A 16,964-nucleotide genomic window follows, 5' to 3' on the forward strand; every position below is an offset into this window, starting at 1 on the left:
ACTGTGAGATCATGACCTGAGCTGAAGTCATATGCTTAACCCACTGAGCCACCCAGGTGCCCCCTCCCTAGGGCCATCTTGAGAGGGCCTCCTTCTTGAGGATGTCTGGATTGCCTGTGCTTTATCAACATAGTGTTGGTAGCAGTAAAAAACACTGCTGTCAGAATGGAAGGCTTAAGAGAAGAAAAGTCAGATTTAATGTGGGAATCTCAAATGGTCTTTTCCTTTCAGGGGCGCCTGGATGGCTCAGTCAGTTAAGCGTCGGACTTCGGCTCAAGTCATGATCTCACCATTTGTGAGCTTGAGCCCCGCATCAGCCTCTGTGCTGACAGCTCAGAGCCTGGAGCCTGCTTCGGATTCTGTGTCTCCCTGTCTCTCTACCCCTTCCCCGCTCACACTGTGTCACTCTCTCCTTCAAAATAAACAAACATTAAAACACTTGTTTAAAAAAATGGTCCTCTCCTTTCAAGGAGCTTCCAAGTAGGCCACAGTACTGGGGCACTGCAACCCCTCTGCTTTCATCAGCTCTCTCTCTAGCAAGAGGCAGAGGTAGGGCAACTCTCCTATGTACCACCATCAAGGAGGGCCAGGCCAAGGTCTGCTCAAGGTCACTGAGCAGGGCTCTGCAGAACAGGGTCCAACAGGTCAACAGCCTTGTCCTCATAGAAGCCGTCAGTCTGTTTCAGTTTATCTTTCCCGAGTGTGTGCTGGGGAGAAGGACTGGGCAGGGAGGGAATGGCGATAGTAAACATCACCTGATGTTACTGGGTTACTGGCATTCTTACCTGGGCAAAGAGGACCACCAGGCTATCACTGTCGGGAAATTCGAGGTGCTTGGAGTAGAAGTGATGAAGGGCAGCAACATCACTCTGAATCAAGTCCTTCTTCTCATTGTCTAGTTTATCCAGATCTGTGGGTAAGCAAACCATTATTCACCAGGGAGGAAGGCTGGATTTCTAGCTACATCCTTTCCTTACTATAAATGGCAGGGAAAAAAAAATATGCAGAGCCCCTGGAAAATCTTCCTCCCCACTACTTGGTCTAAATGATAAACTCTAGGCAAAGAAAAGCATGCCGTTTCTTCCTTCTCTTCCTGTGACAACCGGGAAGTCACTCAGAACATGAAATTTCAACTGACTGTTAGTAACGAGGTCGGGAATGGGTGGCCAGGATGGATAACCAGCCTCGGTCTGGCCGAGCCCCCTCTCCCCCCACTGGCCCTGGAATCTGTGTCATGGTCAAGAAGCTGGACAGCCCTGGCTTAATGCTTTTCGGTCAGGCCATCAGCTGTTTACAGGACTGCAATTCAGCAAAGATACAAAAATATTCAGCATGCCAGGAGAGCCAGCAAGAGATCGCTTGGGACGCAATAATTCATCCTGCGAGTTCCTACTTCCCCTTAATTATTTCCTACTGATCATGTCAACTCAGAAAAAAAAAAGTTATAGTCATTTTTGAAAACAGCACACAAATCAAAGTAAAAACTAGTAATTAAAATCCCCACCACCGCGACGAATACAAGCTTTCCGCAATTTCCCTTCTTCAATCCTTAGTCCCCATTAACGGTGTCGCTGAAATAACTCTTCGGCCAGTCACAGAAGTCACAGACAGACTTACGTGATTCAAACTCCTTCACAGCTAACAATTGCTCTGAAGGCGTTCTCTCTGGGTGGATTTTCTAGCAATTGGAAAGAAATCACAGAGAAGGAGATTTTAACCACCGGGGCAAAAAACACTGCTTTCGCTTTTACATCGACGTGAAGGAAGAGCAATGATCCTCAATGAAGCAAAGAAAACTCTCTAAGGAGTCCTGTCATCGGGCTTGGAGAGTGTTTGCCCAACACCCAAACCCGACAGACTCCTTCAGAAAACTTTTTAAAGCTTCTGCCACATTCCTGACTCCCCGATAATGCCGTATGCACACAGTAGGCTCAAAAATGCCTGTTACGGCAAAGCAGAGTGGCGGGAAATCAACTTTTTAGGGCCCCGACTTAAAAGGACTCTGAGTCTACAGAGAAACCATCCTATTTATTATTTCTCCTTCTAAAAAGGAACAAAATCAAACCCCCCATCCATTTTACACTTTCTTTAAGCATAGGCTAAAATGATCTCAAATTCTGTGTTTCAAAAAGAACACTTTTGGTGGTATCTGTGAGCCCAGATTCACTTTAAACGTGTTTCTGGCTTTGTTCTAGACACCCCAAGAGGAGCTAACAATAGTAAACCTGCTAGGCTTTGAGAACATGAATAAACTTGGTGTTGACAAGAGTTCAAAAGCGGAGCTCAAGAGCTGGCCCGAGGCCGTGTCTTTGTAATCTGGCTATTCAATTTGGGGATACAGGTGGTCTAACAGGGCGCTCTCACCTCCCTAGTTAACATGTTAAGCTTCCCCTTGGTAGTTGGGTAGCCTGTCTCCCCTAATCCTTTGCAAGCTACTAGAATACAAATGGTCTGGTTTTTCTAATCATCCAGTCCTACTGAGATGAAAAGATGGGCAGGTAACTTTTCATTTAATAGACTATTAGTAGTAGTAGTAATTATAATAAAAGTTGAATGGAACTGGTATAAACTCATCAGAGCATTCAGACCCCACTCCTGGTGCCCGAACACTTCAATTGTTCTTTTTGGAGCAGAAATCTCCCATTCACAGGACACATTTCTATAAGATTAGCAAGGCATCTTGCCTGGGAAGGCTTCTCCTTCAGGAAAGCACACCAGCTTCGTCTGAATTCTTAACCACAATTTCTATAAACGACATGGTAGAGTTGGAGGTGGGGGAGGGAAGAACCAACAAACCAGTCACCCATATTCCCAAGACACTTACAGATCTAACTGTGGTGGTTTATTCACCCTGACACCTCCCAGAGGCACCCCATTTCCTCCTACCCTTTCCTTCTGACCGCGAACTCAGCATATGTTTAAAGACAATTGTTCATAAGGACACAAAAGTCAACATCCTCCAGGGAAAACCATTTGGAGTTTTTGGTCTCACCCTGCAGGCAACCCTTGAATCCTTTGGTTGCCCCATGAGCTGATGAAGTGGCATTTCAGCGAGCACCTGACCCAAGCTGCACATAATGGAACAATGACCTCAGAGTTCGGAAATGTTCTACTTCTGTTTATGTTGCCCAGGATCCTAACTTGGGTTGGGGACAGGTATGTGCCAGTCATTACAATCACATTTGGCTTAGGTAAAAAATAGAAAGTTTTAAAGGGAAGCAGGGAGGTAGGTATGAAGAAGAGGTGGATGAAATTTCAGCTTCAAAACATTACAGTACAGAGGTCCTGCCACCAACTTCCTCAGTATTAGCGAGCGCCTCCACGGATCTATGCCTTGTAAGTGCCACACGACCTACTTCACGGTGTCACAAGGACATGCCCTACGGTGCTTCCCCCCTTTCTTTGGTTTGGTCCTTTGGAGATCCGGCGTCATCAGCCCACAACCAGTAAGGACTGACGAAGAACAGCAGAGGACCCCGGTCCTGGCATCATCAGTGCTAGAAACTGTTCACAGCCGTCATCTGCTCCCACTGGGGGCAATTCTTTCTTTGCTTCTTCTTCTGTCTTTTACCCTCTTCCTCTCTCCCCTTACCTCGATCTCTACTTCTTTCCACTCCTCTTTCCCTTCTCCTTTGCATAGGCCGTGCTGGTGGCTCTATCCCATTCCTTGCCTGTCTGGGCAAGAGGAAGTATGGAGGCAGGGAGGGACAGCGCACAGCACGGGGGAGAGGTGGGGTGCCCTCCAGGTGTCAGAAAGAAAAGGGAAAATCGCGAAGCTTCTCAGGCCAGTCTGGGTCCCTGGGATGCTCTAGTTGTTTTCACTCGGGTCTTCATGCTTTAAAAGGCCATATTTTTCTATGTCAACCTATCATAAAAAGTTCAGAACTTAACAGCTGTGGCTATGCTCCTGGCCTAGGGTAAGTGACATCCTATTAGCAGGGGACAAAGGACAGACCAGCTTACGCCGGGACTGCCGTTCCCACGCCCGTCCATAGGGACAAGGCAGGAAGCAGAGTCCAAGAATGTTTAACAAGAGCCGATCACCACCCACAGGTCACTCATCTTTCTGACCTTTAAGAAAAAAAGAAAAGAAAATGCACTTGAATATTAGCCCATTTCCTCACCTGTTTGGCCAGAATCCTTGCAGTCAGCCTCACAGTCTCTGAGGGATTCCAGTTTTCCCCAAAAACAACCATGGGAGAACATTCCAGCTTGTGCATGGGCCAATCTTCTTTCTGGGAAGGTTAAAAAAAAAAGGATTAAACACACACACACACACACACAAACACACACACACAGGAATAAAGTTCGAGAAGAGAGGACGCAGTAAGTCCCTCTAGTTAGGGTCAAGTGAAATATGTTTCCTTTTGGAAAACATGATGGTGCTCATAAAAGCTAGAGATAAAAACATCCTTTAAGATAGAGACGGCTGTATGACCTTGACTTGGGCCTGGCCAAGGCTGCTGGGATGAGAAAATCTGCTTTGTGTTTTTTCATCACGCATCTCGTGTCTTTCTGCAGCCTCTGGTTATTCCAAACAACTCCTACAGCTTTCCATTATCTGTGGGAGTTGTCAAACCACAGTGGTGAGTGACGGGGCATTAGCCATTGATGTGGCCCTGCTCCCTCACAGTCCTGGATGGTTCTCTCTTCACATCAGGGCAAATAACTGATAGCTGTACTCAGCAACTAGTCCCCTTGTACAGGTGATAAAAAGCAAAACACAAATGAAGGCTTTGTCGAGGGCCCTCAAAGAGTCTGGCAAAGGCAGCTATTGGGAATATTTAGGAATACAGACTCCTTAAACATTCAGTTGATGGCACAGGGACACTGTATTCCTTTTGGTCCCATCTGGCCACTCCTATGGCCCAGGTTGGGCCACTACTGGCAGGGCAAAGACGCCATCTGTGGAGACAGGCGGGGTGAGGGAGGACGGACAGCATGGTGCCGTGGCAGCCAAGGAGGAAAGTAGTCTGAGGAAGGCGGAGGACTAGTGATGTGGTCGCTGGTGACGAGGCTGGCGGGATGACTGAGAACTGACTGGACGTCATGGAGCTCACCACTGACTGACAAAAACCAGCAGTGCTGGCGTGAAGGGGCCAGGGACAGCGGGGGCGAGGACACCGCAGGGAGAGCGGAAGCAGAGCTGGAAACTGGGAGGAATGGGCGAGGGCTGGGGGTGGAGGGTGGAGGGAGGATGACTGGAGGGGGGAAGCGTCAGAGCACTTGGCATATGGACGGGAGTCTTCAGACTTGCTCTCTCTCCACAAAATTGGGTGTGTCCTCTTCTTCCCTCGGGCTCCCCACCTCAGAAAACGGCCAGTCTGTTCTTTCCGATGCTCAGGCTGGAACCCGGGGACATCCGTGCTCTCACCCCCTCACACTCCACATTCACCTCTGGCACATCCGTTCTCCCTGCCTTCAGAACCATCTGGAACCCGGTTGCCCTTCCTGGCCCCGCCTTCCTGCCCTGCCCCACCACCAGTACTGCCCAGGCCTCCCACCCGGACGCCTGCTTCTGCCCCTGCCCCTGTGGGCCATGCCCACAGAGCAGCCCGGGCGGTCCATCCTGCCACACAGAACTCAGATCCCACCAGGTCTCAGCTCAGAACCTTCAAACGGCTTCTCATCTCACAGCCAAAGGCAAAATCTTAAAGATAACGATGAGCCACTCATGACGGGAGCCTGCTCCACTCCTCTGACCTCATCGCCTCCTACAACGTTCTCCTTGCCTCACTCCACGTCAACCACACAGTCCCCCTGCAACTCCTTAAACAGACCATGCATGCTCCTGCCGTAAGACCTTTCTCACCCGCTGTATCCCTGACTACGGCCCTCTCCCCCTAGATACCCATTTTGCTCCCTGCCTCACTCTTCCACATCTCTGCTCAAATGTCACCTTCCCAAGATGCCTGCCATGAATAGCCTATCAAAACAACACATGCCCGTCACTGTGCATTTCCTTGCTCCAGGCTTCTTACGCACTTCTCACCACCTGATACACTACATATTTATAAGTTTTTTGGTTAGTATCTGTCTCTCCCCATTAAAATAAAGGAGCTCAGTCTGGTGTGCTTTTTTCCACATTTATAACCCCAGAACCTAGAACAAGGCCTGGCATTTACAAGGCACTTAATGAAGTTGCTGAATGAATGAAGATGTCTCTCTACTCCTTTGCCCCCCACCTCCATCCCAAGAAGGAAAAACACCATGTCACCTAATGGCTTAATACGCTACGTGGCACAGGCCATTGGCTCAAATTCTGTGCCAAGATGTTCTGCACGATTGAATAACGCCGTGCCGAATATAACTAAGAGCAGGGAGAGAAAGAAATGACAAGATATGCACAAGGGAGAAGGGGATCTGTTTTTAGCCAAAGCCTGAAATGAGAGCACAGTGATGAGGCAAAGAGAGAAAAGACAAGAGGGCGTCAGGCCTCAGGATAGCTGCAGGAAACAGGGACCGCCAGCCGGGGACAGACGGATAATTAACATCTGTGAGCGAGTGTCTGGGGTGAAACTGGGGGTTCTAGGAGAAGGACTCCGCAGAGCCTCCCAGAGGCTGCTTTTCTGAACTGTAGGTCTTGGTATCAGTGTTTAACAACGACAACTCCTGGGAGAGAGAAGTTTAATACGAACCTTTCTTACTATGATTTATCTATTGTTTCTTAATAGAATTAACTTAGTAATAGAATTAACATAAAATTAATGTTAGTATAAATAACACAATGATGACACTTACTGATATGAATGTGTCCCCACAGGGAAGGGAACCAGACTACAAGGGACACTGTGGGAGAAGAGCAGAGAGCTGTCAAGCAGACACTGGTCTGGGGCTCAGGAAACGTGCGTTCTTGTCCCCGTTCTGCAGCTATGTGACACTAGGCAGACCTCTTAATCCCTCTGCATCTGTACCCTTGGCTGTAAATAACATAATCCCCGAGTTACTTAGCAGGTCCAGGATTCTGAGTCTCTGGTTTTACACCTTCCAACAGTGGCAATCGGATACGAAGCCTGAAGATGACCAAGAAATGGCGGACCTTCATGTAGGAATAATCGGGCATTCATGCAACCACAAAGGGTCCCTGTGAGGATCCAACAGCTCATCCAGAACAGTGCCTGGCACATAGTGCCCTCTCAGAAAGCACTGCTTAACTGTTCATTCCCTGGTTTGTTCATTCATTCAGTAAGTCCTACCACTGACCCTAGAGGCAGGGATGGGAAGCGTAGTCCTTGACTTTAAGAAGTTCATGACTATGTCAGGAGACCTATAAAGAGCACCTATAATGTGAGACAATCCCACACATGGCAGTCAAATCAGAGAGTCAGATAGATGCAAAGTGCAGAATCATTTAAGTTTCATTAAGCGGAATTTCCCAGAATAAGTTTTCACTCTCTGCTGGAAGGTGGTGAGAAATGTGGATTAAAGGAGGAAAGACAGAGATGTACCTCAGTGGCACTGCTCAGTTGTAATTCTTTTTTTTTTTTTTTTTTTTTAACAAAAAGGTGGGAGGGAGGAGAGCATCTGGCAGAAATGTCAGGTTCTGGGCATATCCTTACATACTTCTTCTACTGGAAAGATGGTCCACACATCATAGAGAACCCACCAGGGGCATGTGCCCTAGTTATGACTATAAAAAACTGTAAACAATCGGATTGGACAAAATTGGAAAAAATTTAAGCTAGCCTGATGAACAGGAATAAATGTTACCAATTAATACTTTTGTTTTCTAGTATTGGCAGTTTGTTTATACACAGAGAACCCTTTATGCTAATTTTTAAAACATTTTTGTCAGTTTTTCTAAGACTTCCATTTTTAAAATTCTTTTAATGTTTATTTATTTTTGAGAGAGAGAGAGAGAGAAGGAGAGAGAGAAAGAGAGAGAGCACATGTGCAGGGGAGGGGCCGGGAGAAAGTAAGACACAGAATCTGAAGCAGGCTCCAGGCTCTGAGCTGTCAGCACAGAGCCTGACGCGGAGCTCGAACCCATGAACCATAAGATCATGACCTGAGCTGATGTCGAACACTTAACCAACTGAGCCACCCAGGAGCCCCTCTAAAACTTTTTATTTTCTTTTTCTTTAATTTTTTTTAATGTTTATTTATTTTGAGAGAGGAGAGAGAGAGACAGAGACAGAGACAGAGACAGAGTGTGAGCAGGGGAGGGGCAGAGACAGAGAGAGAGAGGGAGGGAGACACAGAATCCAAAGCAGGCTCCAGGCTCTGAGCTGTCAGCACAGAGCCCGACGTGGGGCTCGAACCCACGAACTGTGAGATCATGACCTGAGCCAAAGTCGGATGCTTAACTGACTGAGCCACCCAGGCGCCCCAGACTTTTTCTAATGTTTTTGTTCAAAAGTCAAGCTAATACTCCTGCCCTGATTGTAATCTTTATACAATTTTATGTAAATTTGGATCCTATTTTCCAGAAAATTATACAAACACACAGGAAGGACTCAGAAAGACACGTCCCAAAGTGCCAGTAGTGATTTTCTGTGGAAGGACAAGATTATGGATCCTCCTTTTGTTCTCATTTCAGACTGTACTTTCTAATTTTTCTAAAATGAGCACAGAGTATTTGTGGAATAAAACTAAACAACTAAATCTACATAAAAGATACAGAAATTTCTGTATCCTTTATAAACTTCTAAGTCATTTTCAGTCAGCGTAATCATGCTCTGCCTGATTTTCCTTTTTTGTGCATGGACAAAAATGCCTAAAGATGCATAAAGAGCTGTGAAACTGTCTCCCGGTACACCAGCATTTCCAACACTGGAAGTAAAGAGTGATTGCTATTTCCTCCAGTTTTTTGCTGAGTGAGATGGTACGTTGTCTTCTTGGACAAGGAGATGGGGGGTTTTATTGTGCAGACCCCTTTCTAACTCTTGCGTCTGGTGTTTCTCTTGCTGTAATGGAGCTTTCAAAACAGACATAGTCTACTTGGACAAATGCGTGTGACTTCCTGAAATGTGGAATAGTAAGAAAACGTCACGTGATCTCTGCTGCCACTACCATTATCTTCCAGAGGAACAGCGCAAAAGCCATCAGGTACGCACCGACCATCTCACAGGAAGGCTGCTGAACCGCCATCACAAGGACACGTGTTTTGTTTTCTGGTCCGACACAAGAGCAGTGGGACGCGCTCGTTCATTCATCCACATGCTTTCTTACCGCGGATGTGAAACATTTAAAGAAAAGAGTGATCAAGTTCAAGATGCTTCCTGGGTTTGGGCTATGAGACCAAAGTGAATTTCACCAGGACTGAACCTACGACTCCGGCCCCATTCGCTAAATCACCCATAACGACAATTCTTAGGCATTTTCTATGCCGGGGCTATTTCCTAGTCAATGACAAAAGTCACAAATTTTCTCTCATCCTGAGTCACGTGCTCTTCAAACATGTTTTTTTACACCCATCAGGGTATGCTCCTTCTTAGTTTCAAAAGCATACTCCTAACCCCATCACCTCCATTTAGGAATCACAAATAGTTTCTTTTCTCTTTGTTGATGTTAAGAAATAATACCCTAGAAAGTTCTACTCTCTATGGCTCCTCTATAAAATAACTTCGTAAGACTATTCTCTTGAACGTGTCACGATGCAATTTAATGAAGAAGCCTAAGTGAGGGGAATGATATACTTAGCTTTCCAGGCATATTTATAAAAATAAATAGAGTTCATTAAAACATACAGGTTACAAAATAAGCCTAACTAAAAAGGAATTTCTATTTCTTTTATGTTTCCTCCCATTATCCTTTCATGCATCATCAATTAAAATCTTTCCTCTGGCAGGATCACACCGAGTCAAGTGAATGAAGAGAAAAGTAAATGGGACAAGATATCACCAAATTGTATAAAATAAAGCAAACTCCTAAAGCAATGCAGTTGGAGAGGAGGGCTCGGAGAGAGGACACACACATAGTGAACAGGGCCTCCTAAGACGCTGCGCTCCCGGAAAGGGGACAGTCACAGGGAGGAATGCGTGCTTTAGCACTCTTGGAGAGATTTTTGGCAGAGACAACACCACCAGAGGGGCTCCCCCCTCTCACATCTACTAAAGGCCATTTCTCTGCCACGTTCCTATAGCGCCCCCTCTCCCAAGGGCCCTCGGGACTCCTGAGCACAGTGCTGGGAAGTGGTGACGGCCCTCTGCCAGCGGTCTGCACAGTCTAGTCCCAGCTCTGCCACTGTGACCTTGGGCAGATCACCCAACCACTGTGGGTGTCACCGCTGCCATCCCAGACCCGGTAACCTCCACTCCGGCCCCACCCTCTGCTCTCTGGTGCCCACGTGTGGGACTCCAGGTGGGCGGGGTCCGCCTGCGAAGAAGGCCCAGGTAAGAGGAGCAGCTGATGCTTTCTTAGGTGGAGAATCGCTCAGTTACCTGCCTCTTAACCATCGCTGTCCTTGTTCTGTGCCACGTTCCCTCCTGCAGCACAGCCTCCCCTTTGATCCCAACCCAGCATCCCCCTGGGAGGAACCCTGAATACATTTTTATCTGGAGCTAACGCCCCAGATTCCTCCCTAATGATTTTCTGTATGAAGCTCCTGACCCGCCATGTATTTCCAGGCACTTACTTTTATTAAACCCGTAGGACCGTTCTATGTCACTACAACCCACTGCCCTGCACTGATTTAGTTCTTCGGTGCTGAAGGATGGAAAACCTTGGCGGCCATTAACCTCTCCCTTCAGCAAAAGGGGACAGGTGGAACAAAAGTGAAACTTCCAGATGAAGTCCGGCCTGTCACCTCCGGCAACAAGTGGGATCAGGAAGCGTGTATCGCGTGTCGCCTAGGAGGGTACTTGATCCGCCAGATACTTCGCAGAAGCACAGAGAAATGGACCTGCAGAAGTTCCCGCCAGGGCTGACGGAGTCCTGGCCCCAGCACGGGGTCAGGAGCAGGGAGGCCTCCACACCGCCAGGCTGGACACGGCAAGCTGTCTTGGCCCGAGGGCCTCTGAACACGACTTTGCGTCACAGAGCGGCACCCCCGTGCCGGGCTTCCCTGCCAGCCAAGCCGTCTCGTCAGCGTCCGACCACCTGGGAAATCTGTCCACAGGAGAACATACAGGCGGCAAACTGCCTGTTACGAGGTGAGATGAGGGCATCCTCATACACACAGGCTGGCGCCTCCGGGTGATGCGCGGACCTCCCCAGCGGGAGCACCCCTCACTGCGTGCTCACAGATGAGGTTTTGGAGTCTGCAGCTTTGGGAAACTAGGTCCTGAAGGGAAGGGGAACCACAATGGCCGCCTCGAACACCCCAACTGGGGACTGTAACGATTCATCAAAATAATGACACCTAGTGAGGCCTAGTGGAGGCGAAGTTAGCAGCACGCTCAGAAGACCTAGACATAACTCGGCATCTCGCATGTGCTGGTATTTCATATTAATGCAGGGTTCATGGTTAATCAGGGAAGTTAAGACTCATTTTGTCACAAGCACGACTCACACAACATACACCGTTAATGTTCTCGAGTTCTTAGAATCCATCCATTCTCTTAGGGTTAAAAAAAAAAAAAAAAAAAGTTCCTCATATCTAAAAGTATGCTGTGTACTTTATCGGCTAAGTTTCAGTCCAGACTAAATTACTGTCATATTGTTTTTCATAGGCCCTCACCTGTACAGAGCATCACAGTTTATATAGAACTTTCATAGCTATCAGATCACTACGTCCTTGACATCTGTCAGGATGGGCCCTGCTGCCTTCGTTCATTCACGTTTGAAGAAACCGAGCTCAGAGACGTCCCATGACTTGCCATGTTCATGGAGCTGGTAGGTTGGTTGCAAAGCTAGCATCATCTCCTTCTACTATTCCATGTTATATTGTCTGAACTCTATGTGGTTTTATTATCTTGCTTCTCTGAAGAACCACAATGTAATGAGTTAAGTTTTCTAGAAGTATTTAACCTAAATACAGAAGGAACTAACTCATCACATCTGGAATCAAATCCTGGAATTCCCAGGGCTCACTGATCGCCCCAACACCAAAGCAACCCAACTACAGAAAACTCTATCCACAGCCAGTAGGAGCCAAGTACGATCCCTCCCTCTTCAAAAGAACGCACACTCCCTGACAACTCAACTACAAGCCCATTTATATTCTCACTGTCACACAGGCTAAACCTCTGAAGACACAGGAAAGTGGGTTGTACATCGGGCCTTCCGAGCCAAGGGAGACACGCCTGGGCCAACGTCCCAGCCTATGCTTCATTCCGGCAAGGGGCCATTGTGACTGCAGCTCTATGGCCAGACAGGACACCAGGTTTTAGCAACCTCTCCTACAGCTAAAGAATAATGCTCTTTGGGGACTTTCAGAGGCCAACTGCATAGGGAGAAGAGAAAGAAAAAAATAAAATAGTGGGTAATCAGAAGTAGACTGAGGGTTGGGATGGGGAGGTAAATGAGACCAAGTATGGCAAGAACAATGACAAAAAAAAAAAAAAAAAAAAAGAGGTGAAGATATGGAAGACCCACCCTGTCACTTACAGCCACTACTAAATAGCATTGGCATTTCCCAGTGTATGAATAGGTTTCCATTAAAAAACAAAAAACAAAAAAAACAGACTAAGGAGGGTATACAGAAGTCCAAGACCATATTCTCCCTAAATTCAAACTGTTAGAACACGGGATGCATTTTCTGTGGAATGCCTACCTACGAACATTTTGTGGAACTACAATCTAGTAGACAAGCATGGAAAACACTGCCTCCAAACCCCTCCTTAAGCTTCCCATTCCCATGGTACAGGAGTCCCTGGAGATTTATCCCTCCAACCAGATGGCTGTGGTCTACATGCAACCAGCCTCCCCAGCCCCCCAACCCTGGCTGCTTCCAAGGCACCAGCTCCAAGGACACTCTGGGGCAGTCACCCTCTGGTTATACCAAGGCTGTGCCAGGGGCTCACCTAAGACTGGAATCAGATTCGGTTTGAACAGGCCATGGGCGACATGTGGCCCTGCTTATGGGGATTTATAAAAATATAGACCTGTGACGGTAAAAATGAAAATATTTTAAAGACACCACTTTAACATTTTCATGTGTCATCTCCGCAATGTTCCATATGTTGCTGGTGGCCTTGGGGGCAAACTGTCAACCTTGGTAACACACCTGCCTGTACCCAACACGCTCTCCTCGTGTCTTTCCGCTTCTCCTGCACCTGCATGTGGCCCCCAAGGGTTGCCTCCTATCACCGGCTGCCTGTCCGTCCTGGGCCAGCACGCAGGGGTATGCGGCCACATCCTGGGCCCAAACCAAGCTTTCTAGCTTTGGCTGCAAAGGGGTGCTGGGAAATGTGGTGACAAGGAAAGGAAGGACATCGGGGTCCCGATCTTCAGAGGAAGCGAGGCCCTCCCTGCCAGTTGGCCCAGAACCTACCTGACACTCCACATTGCAGTAAAATGCCTGCTTGCATCTTCCACATTTGGACAATCCTTCTTTCCTTAAAAACAGAAAGGGCACTGTAGTGGCGAGAGGCACAGAAATGTGGAGCTGCACATTTTAGCATGCAATAACAAAAGCCATCTGGTCGGAAAGCAGAGCCAAGATTCACCTTACCTTACTCTCCCACTGACAAAGCGGCATTTTCCCAAAGGAGATTTCTGACCACAATGAGTCCTCGAGTAGGAGTCAGTCAGTCAAACAGTACATGCACCGACGTTTCCCGACCCTGACCGTGTGAAGGGCACCTTCCAAACTGACGAACGATGTGCTCCTTGACTCCTGAGCCTGCCCGGGGAAGCCAGACCCCCACCATCGCCTGCACTATTACTCAGTAGTTTGGGGGCGAGTCAAGGGCTCTTACGTCCTGATTTTCTCACCTGCCTAAGAGGGACAGAAAGACACAGAACCGTCTGGGAAGTCTGACCTCCTACAGAGGACTGGAGGTCACCTGCACTGGAGGTCACTGCTGAAAACGCAGTGTGGGTGACAACCTTTATTATTTAGAGATGCACGGGAGGCGGAAGATGGAACTGAGGGTGTCGGTAATTCAAATGCTGCCCGGAAAGAGAAGTTTAAAAATAATGCAACCCAGCAAGCGGAGACATATTCTTGGATAAAAGATTTCCGGGTGTGATCGGTATACACTCCACCTTGCCGGTGTGATCCATTGAGTGATCCTTCTGCCTCTTTGTAATTAGGCCAGTACTCCCTGCCCACTGCCATATTACTAGTCTCCAGCTTCCGATCAAGGACAGAGACATCGTTGTTTCCCAACGGCTAGGTGCCAGCGCGTTTGTGGTGTTAGACAAGCCAAAGCGTTTTCAAAAACTGAGAAGCCTCTGCATTGGGCCTCAGGGGACAGAACCCTCCAGAAATTTCTTTGAGGCATGGGCGATATTAAACCAGAGCACTGCCTTATGCCTGCCCACCGCAGCTTTCTGGCTTGTGGCAACGTCACGGCCACAAGGGGCACGCTCACCGCTGCCGGGGCGCGGCACTGCAGTGAAGCCACCTCCCCGCACACCGCCCACACCCCCCTGCAGCTCGGGGCCTGGAGGAGCCGAGACTCTGCCATACACACATAATCACGCTGCAGAGCCCTCCCCTGCTCCGCTCCTTGTCAGTGAGCGGCAGTCACCACACTACTCCCACGGCATCGAGACTGTTCCCAAAATGCTACTGTTGGAACTAAACAGACTGCCTTGCAGTTTTCATGACGGTGCTTGGATTCCAAGAAGCGGGCTGAAGAAATGTGTGGGAGAGAAACACATCTTGTGGTTGAGGCATAAATAAATATCCCAAGTTTGCACATCTCAACTGTTTAAAAAGGAACTCACTGATTTAGCGGGGTGTGGAAAGTACCCCTCCCCCCAACCCAAGGTGCATCTGAAGGGACCCTGGCTCTGCCTTTGCATTGTGCAATGAAAGAGAAATGAGATGGATGGTCTCTGCTCTCCTGCATTTATAACAAGGGGGGTGGGGGGTGGGGGGAGAAGATGCTTCTCAAAAACCACTGTGAAGTGCCTTGTAAGCAAGTACTTAGTGATGGAGACCTTACAGAAATGCCATCGGGATGGAAGGCAAAGATGGACAAAGCCAGGGAGGGAACTTTGAAAATTCTTTCCAAAAAGACGTGTGTTTAGAAATGGATAATGGACGCCACCCCGTGGACATGTCCACCTGAAGCAGTCATTCGTTAACACTTGTTTTTGCGGGGGAAGAGGTCACAGAACCTCTTTGAGAATTTGACTGAAGCTATTAATTTTCCCAATATCCTACCTTCTCCCCAACCACCCCCCAAAACGACAGAAAATTTTGTGAAATTTCAAAGGCTTTGAGCCACCATCCATGGACCCCTGAAGGGCCTCTGAAACTAGAGTTAAGGCCCCCTGATAAAAAAAGATTAGAAAATTATCACAAAAATATCTTTATTAGCTCTAGACCAGATGAAAAAGCAAGATTATATGGCTTTTTTCTGCACAGAGGCCAGCAGTAAAGTAAATACAAAGCTAAGGTTTGTTTTTAGCCTTACGGTAACATCCCAAGGGAAAGAAAGGGCAACAAAGAGCTCTCGAGAGCTAGGGATGAACTCTACTGGGATTGCATCCGAATAATAAAGGTCCCACAGGCCAGGCTTCATTCACCCCAGCCAGCCACCAAGTCTACAAGCCACACACAACAAGGGACAGGAAGAAAAGCCCAACTTTTAAGTGTTGGCAATCTGGCGTGCACTTTCCACTGTCTAAGGAGGTGGTTCTCAAAATGTGGTCTGTAGACTGCAGGGACCTCAGAGACTCTTTCAGGGAGCCGGCGGGGTCAAAACTACTTTCAAAACAACACTACTGTCTCGCCACCTGCACTGCAGCAGGTGTGAGGTGTACAGGAGCCTGGAGGGTAAGACTTCCAGAGCCTTGGTCTGTCCAAGCCTCCTTGTATTCTTGACTTCCACGTGCTCTGAGTGAGGGTGGGGGAGGGGAGCCCGTTTCACTTAAGAATGTCCCTGATGGGGGCACCTGGGTGGCTCAGTCGGTTAAGCATCCAACTGTCGGATTCAGCTCAGGTCATGATCTTGTGGCTTCATGAGTTTGAGCCCCGAGCTGGGCTCTGTGCTGGCAGCATGGAGCCCGCTTGGGATTCTCCCTTTCCCCCCCTCTCTCTTGGCCCCTCCTGCACTCCTGCTGTCTCTCTTTCTCTCAAAATAAATAAATAAACTTAAAAAAAAAAAAAAAGAATGTCCCTGATGAAGCAGTAACAAATAGTAATTTTGTTAAATCCCGACTCATGGGTATGTATCTTTTTGACATTCTGGGACCAAAGGGGACGAAGGCCTGAAGACTTCTGCTGCATCCTGAAGCAAGATGGCCATCTCAGGGAAAAGCACCCGGGTGGTCACTGGAATTGCAAAGTGAACTGGCCCCTTTCTTCCTGGCACATCATTTTTACTTGAAAGAACACCTGGAGACACACTGTGTGTGGTAGAGACTCGAGGATCGGCCAGACACATTATGTCACTTCAAGGAACAGACAAATGTCACTTCAAGGAACACATCTGAAAACAGGTGTTACCAATGATACAATTTGGACTTCTGAGCAAATACTAGAATTCTGGAAAATATGGATCTGCCACCCTGACCTTGACAGTCTCTCATCTGATGCGACTGGTGGGATATTAACAATTGTGATTTTTTTTTATATGGTTTGATGAAGTACATCTACTTTTAGAATGTCTATATAAGTCGGGGAACCATTCAAATGACATGTATGATATTTTAAAAGTCACACATGGGACACCCGGGTGGCTCAGTCGGTTAAGCATCCAACTTCGGCTCAGGTCATGGTCTCACGGTCTGTGGGCGTGAGCCCCACATCGGGCTCTGTGCTGACAGCTCAGAGCCTGGAGCCTGTTTCAAATTCTGTCTCCCTCTCTCTCTGCCCCTCCCCTGCTCGCACTCTCTCTCTCTCTCTCTCTCTCTAAAATAAACATTAAAAAATTTAAAAGTCATGCATGACTAAAAGAATCATT

General features: G+C 47.8%; 1 protein-coding gene across 2 annotated transcripts in view; it reads right to left on the bottom strand.

The window, feature by feature from the left end:
- The window catches only part of SMYD2 (SET and MYND domain containing 2), a 57,194-nt gene that overhangs the window by 24,320 nt on the left and 15,910 nt on the right, over positions 1-16,964 (bottom strand). For both annotated transcript variants that reach the window (XM_030302403.1, XM_030302401.1), the window contains exons 2-5: positions 13,376-13,439; positions 4,125-4,235; positions 1,618-1,678; positions 786-910 (exon numbers count right to left, since the gene is read on the bottom strand). In XM_030302403.1, coding sequence (XP_030158263.1) covers positions 786-910; positions 1,618-1,678; positions 4,125-4,235; positions 13,376-13,439 — 361 coding nt within the window. The remainder of the gene's footprint in view (positions 1-785; positions 911-1,617; positions 1,679-4,124; positions 4,236-13,375; positions 13,440-16,964) is intronic.

The sequence above is a fragment of the Lynx canadensis genome, chromosome F1, assembly GCF_007474595.2.
Source record: "Lynx canadensis isolate LIC74 chromosome F1, mLynCan4.pri.v2, whole genome shotgun sequence".
Taxonomy (NCBI): Eukaryota; Metazoa; Chordata; class Mammalia; order Carnivora; family Felidae; genus Lynx; species Lynx canadensis.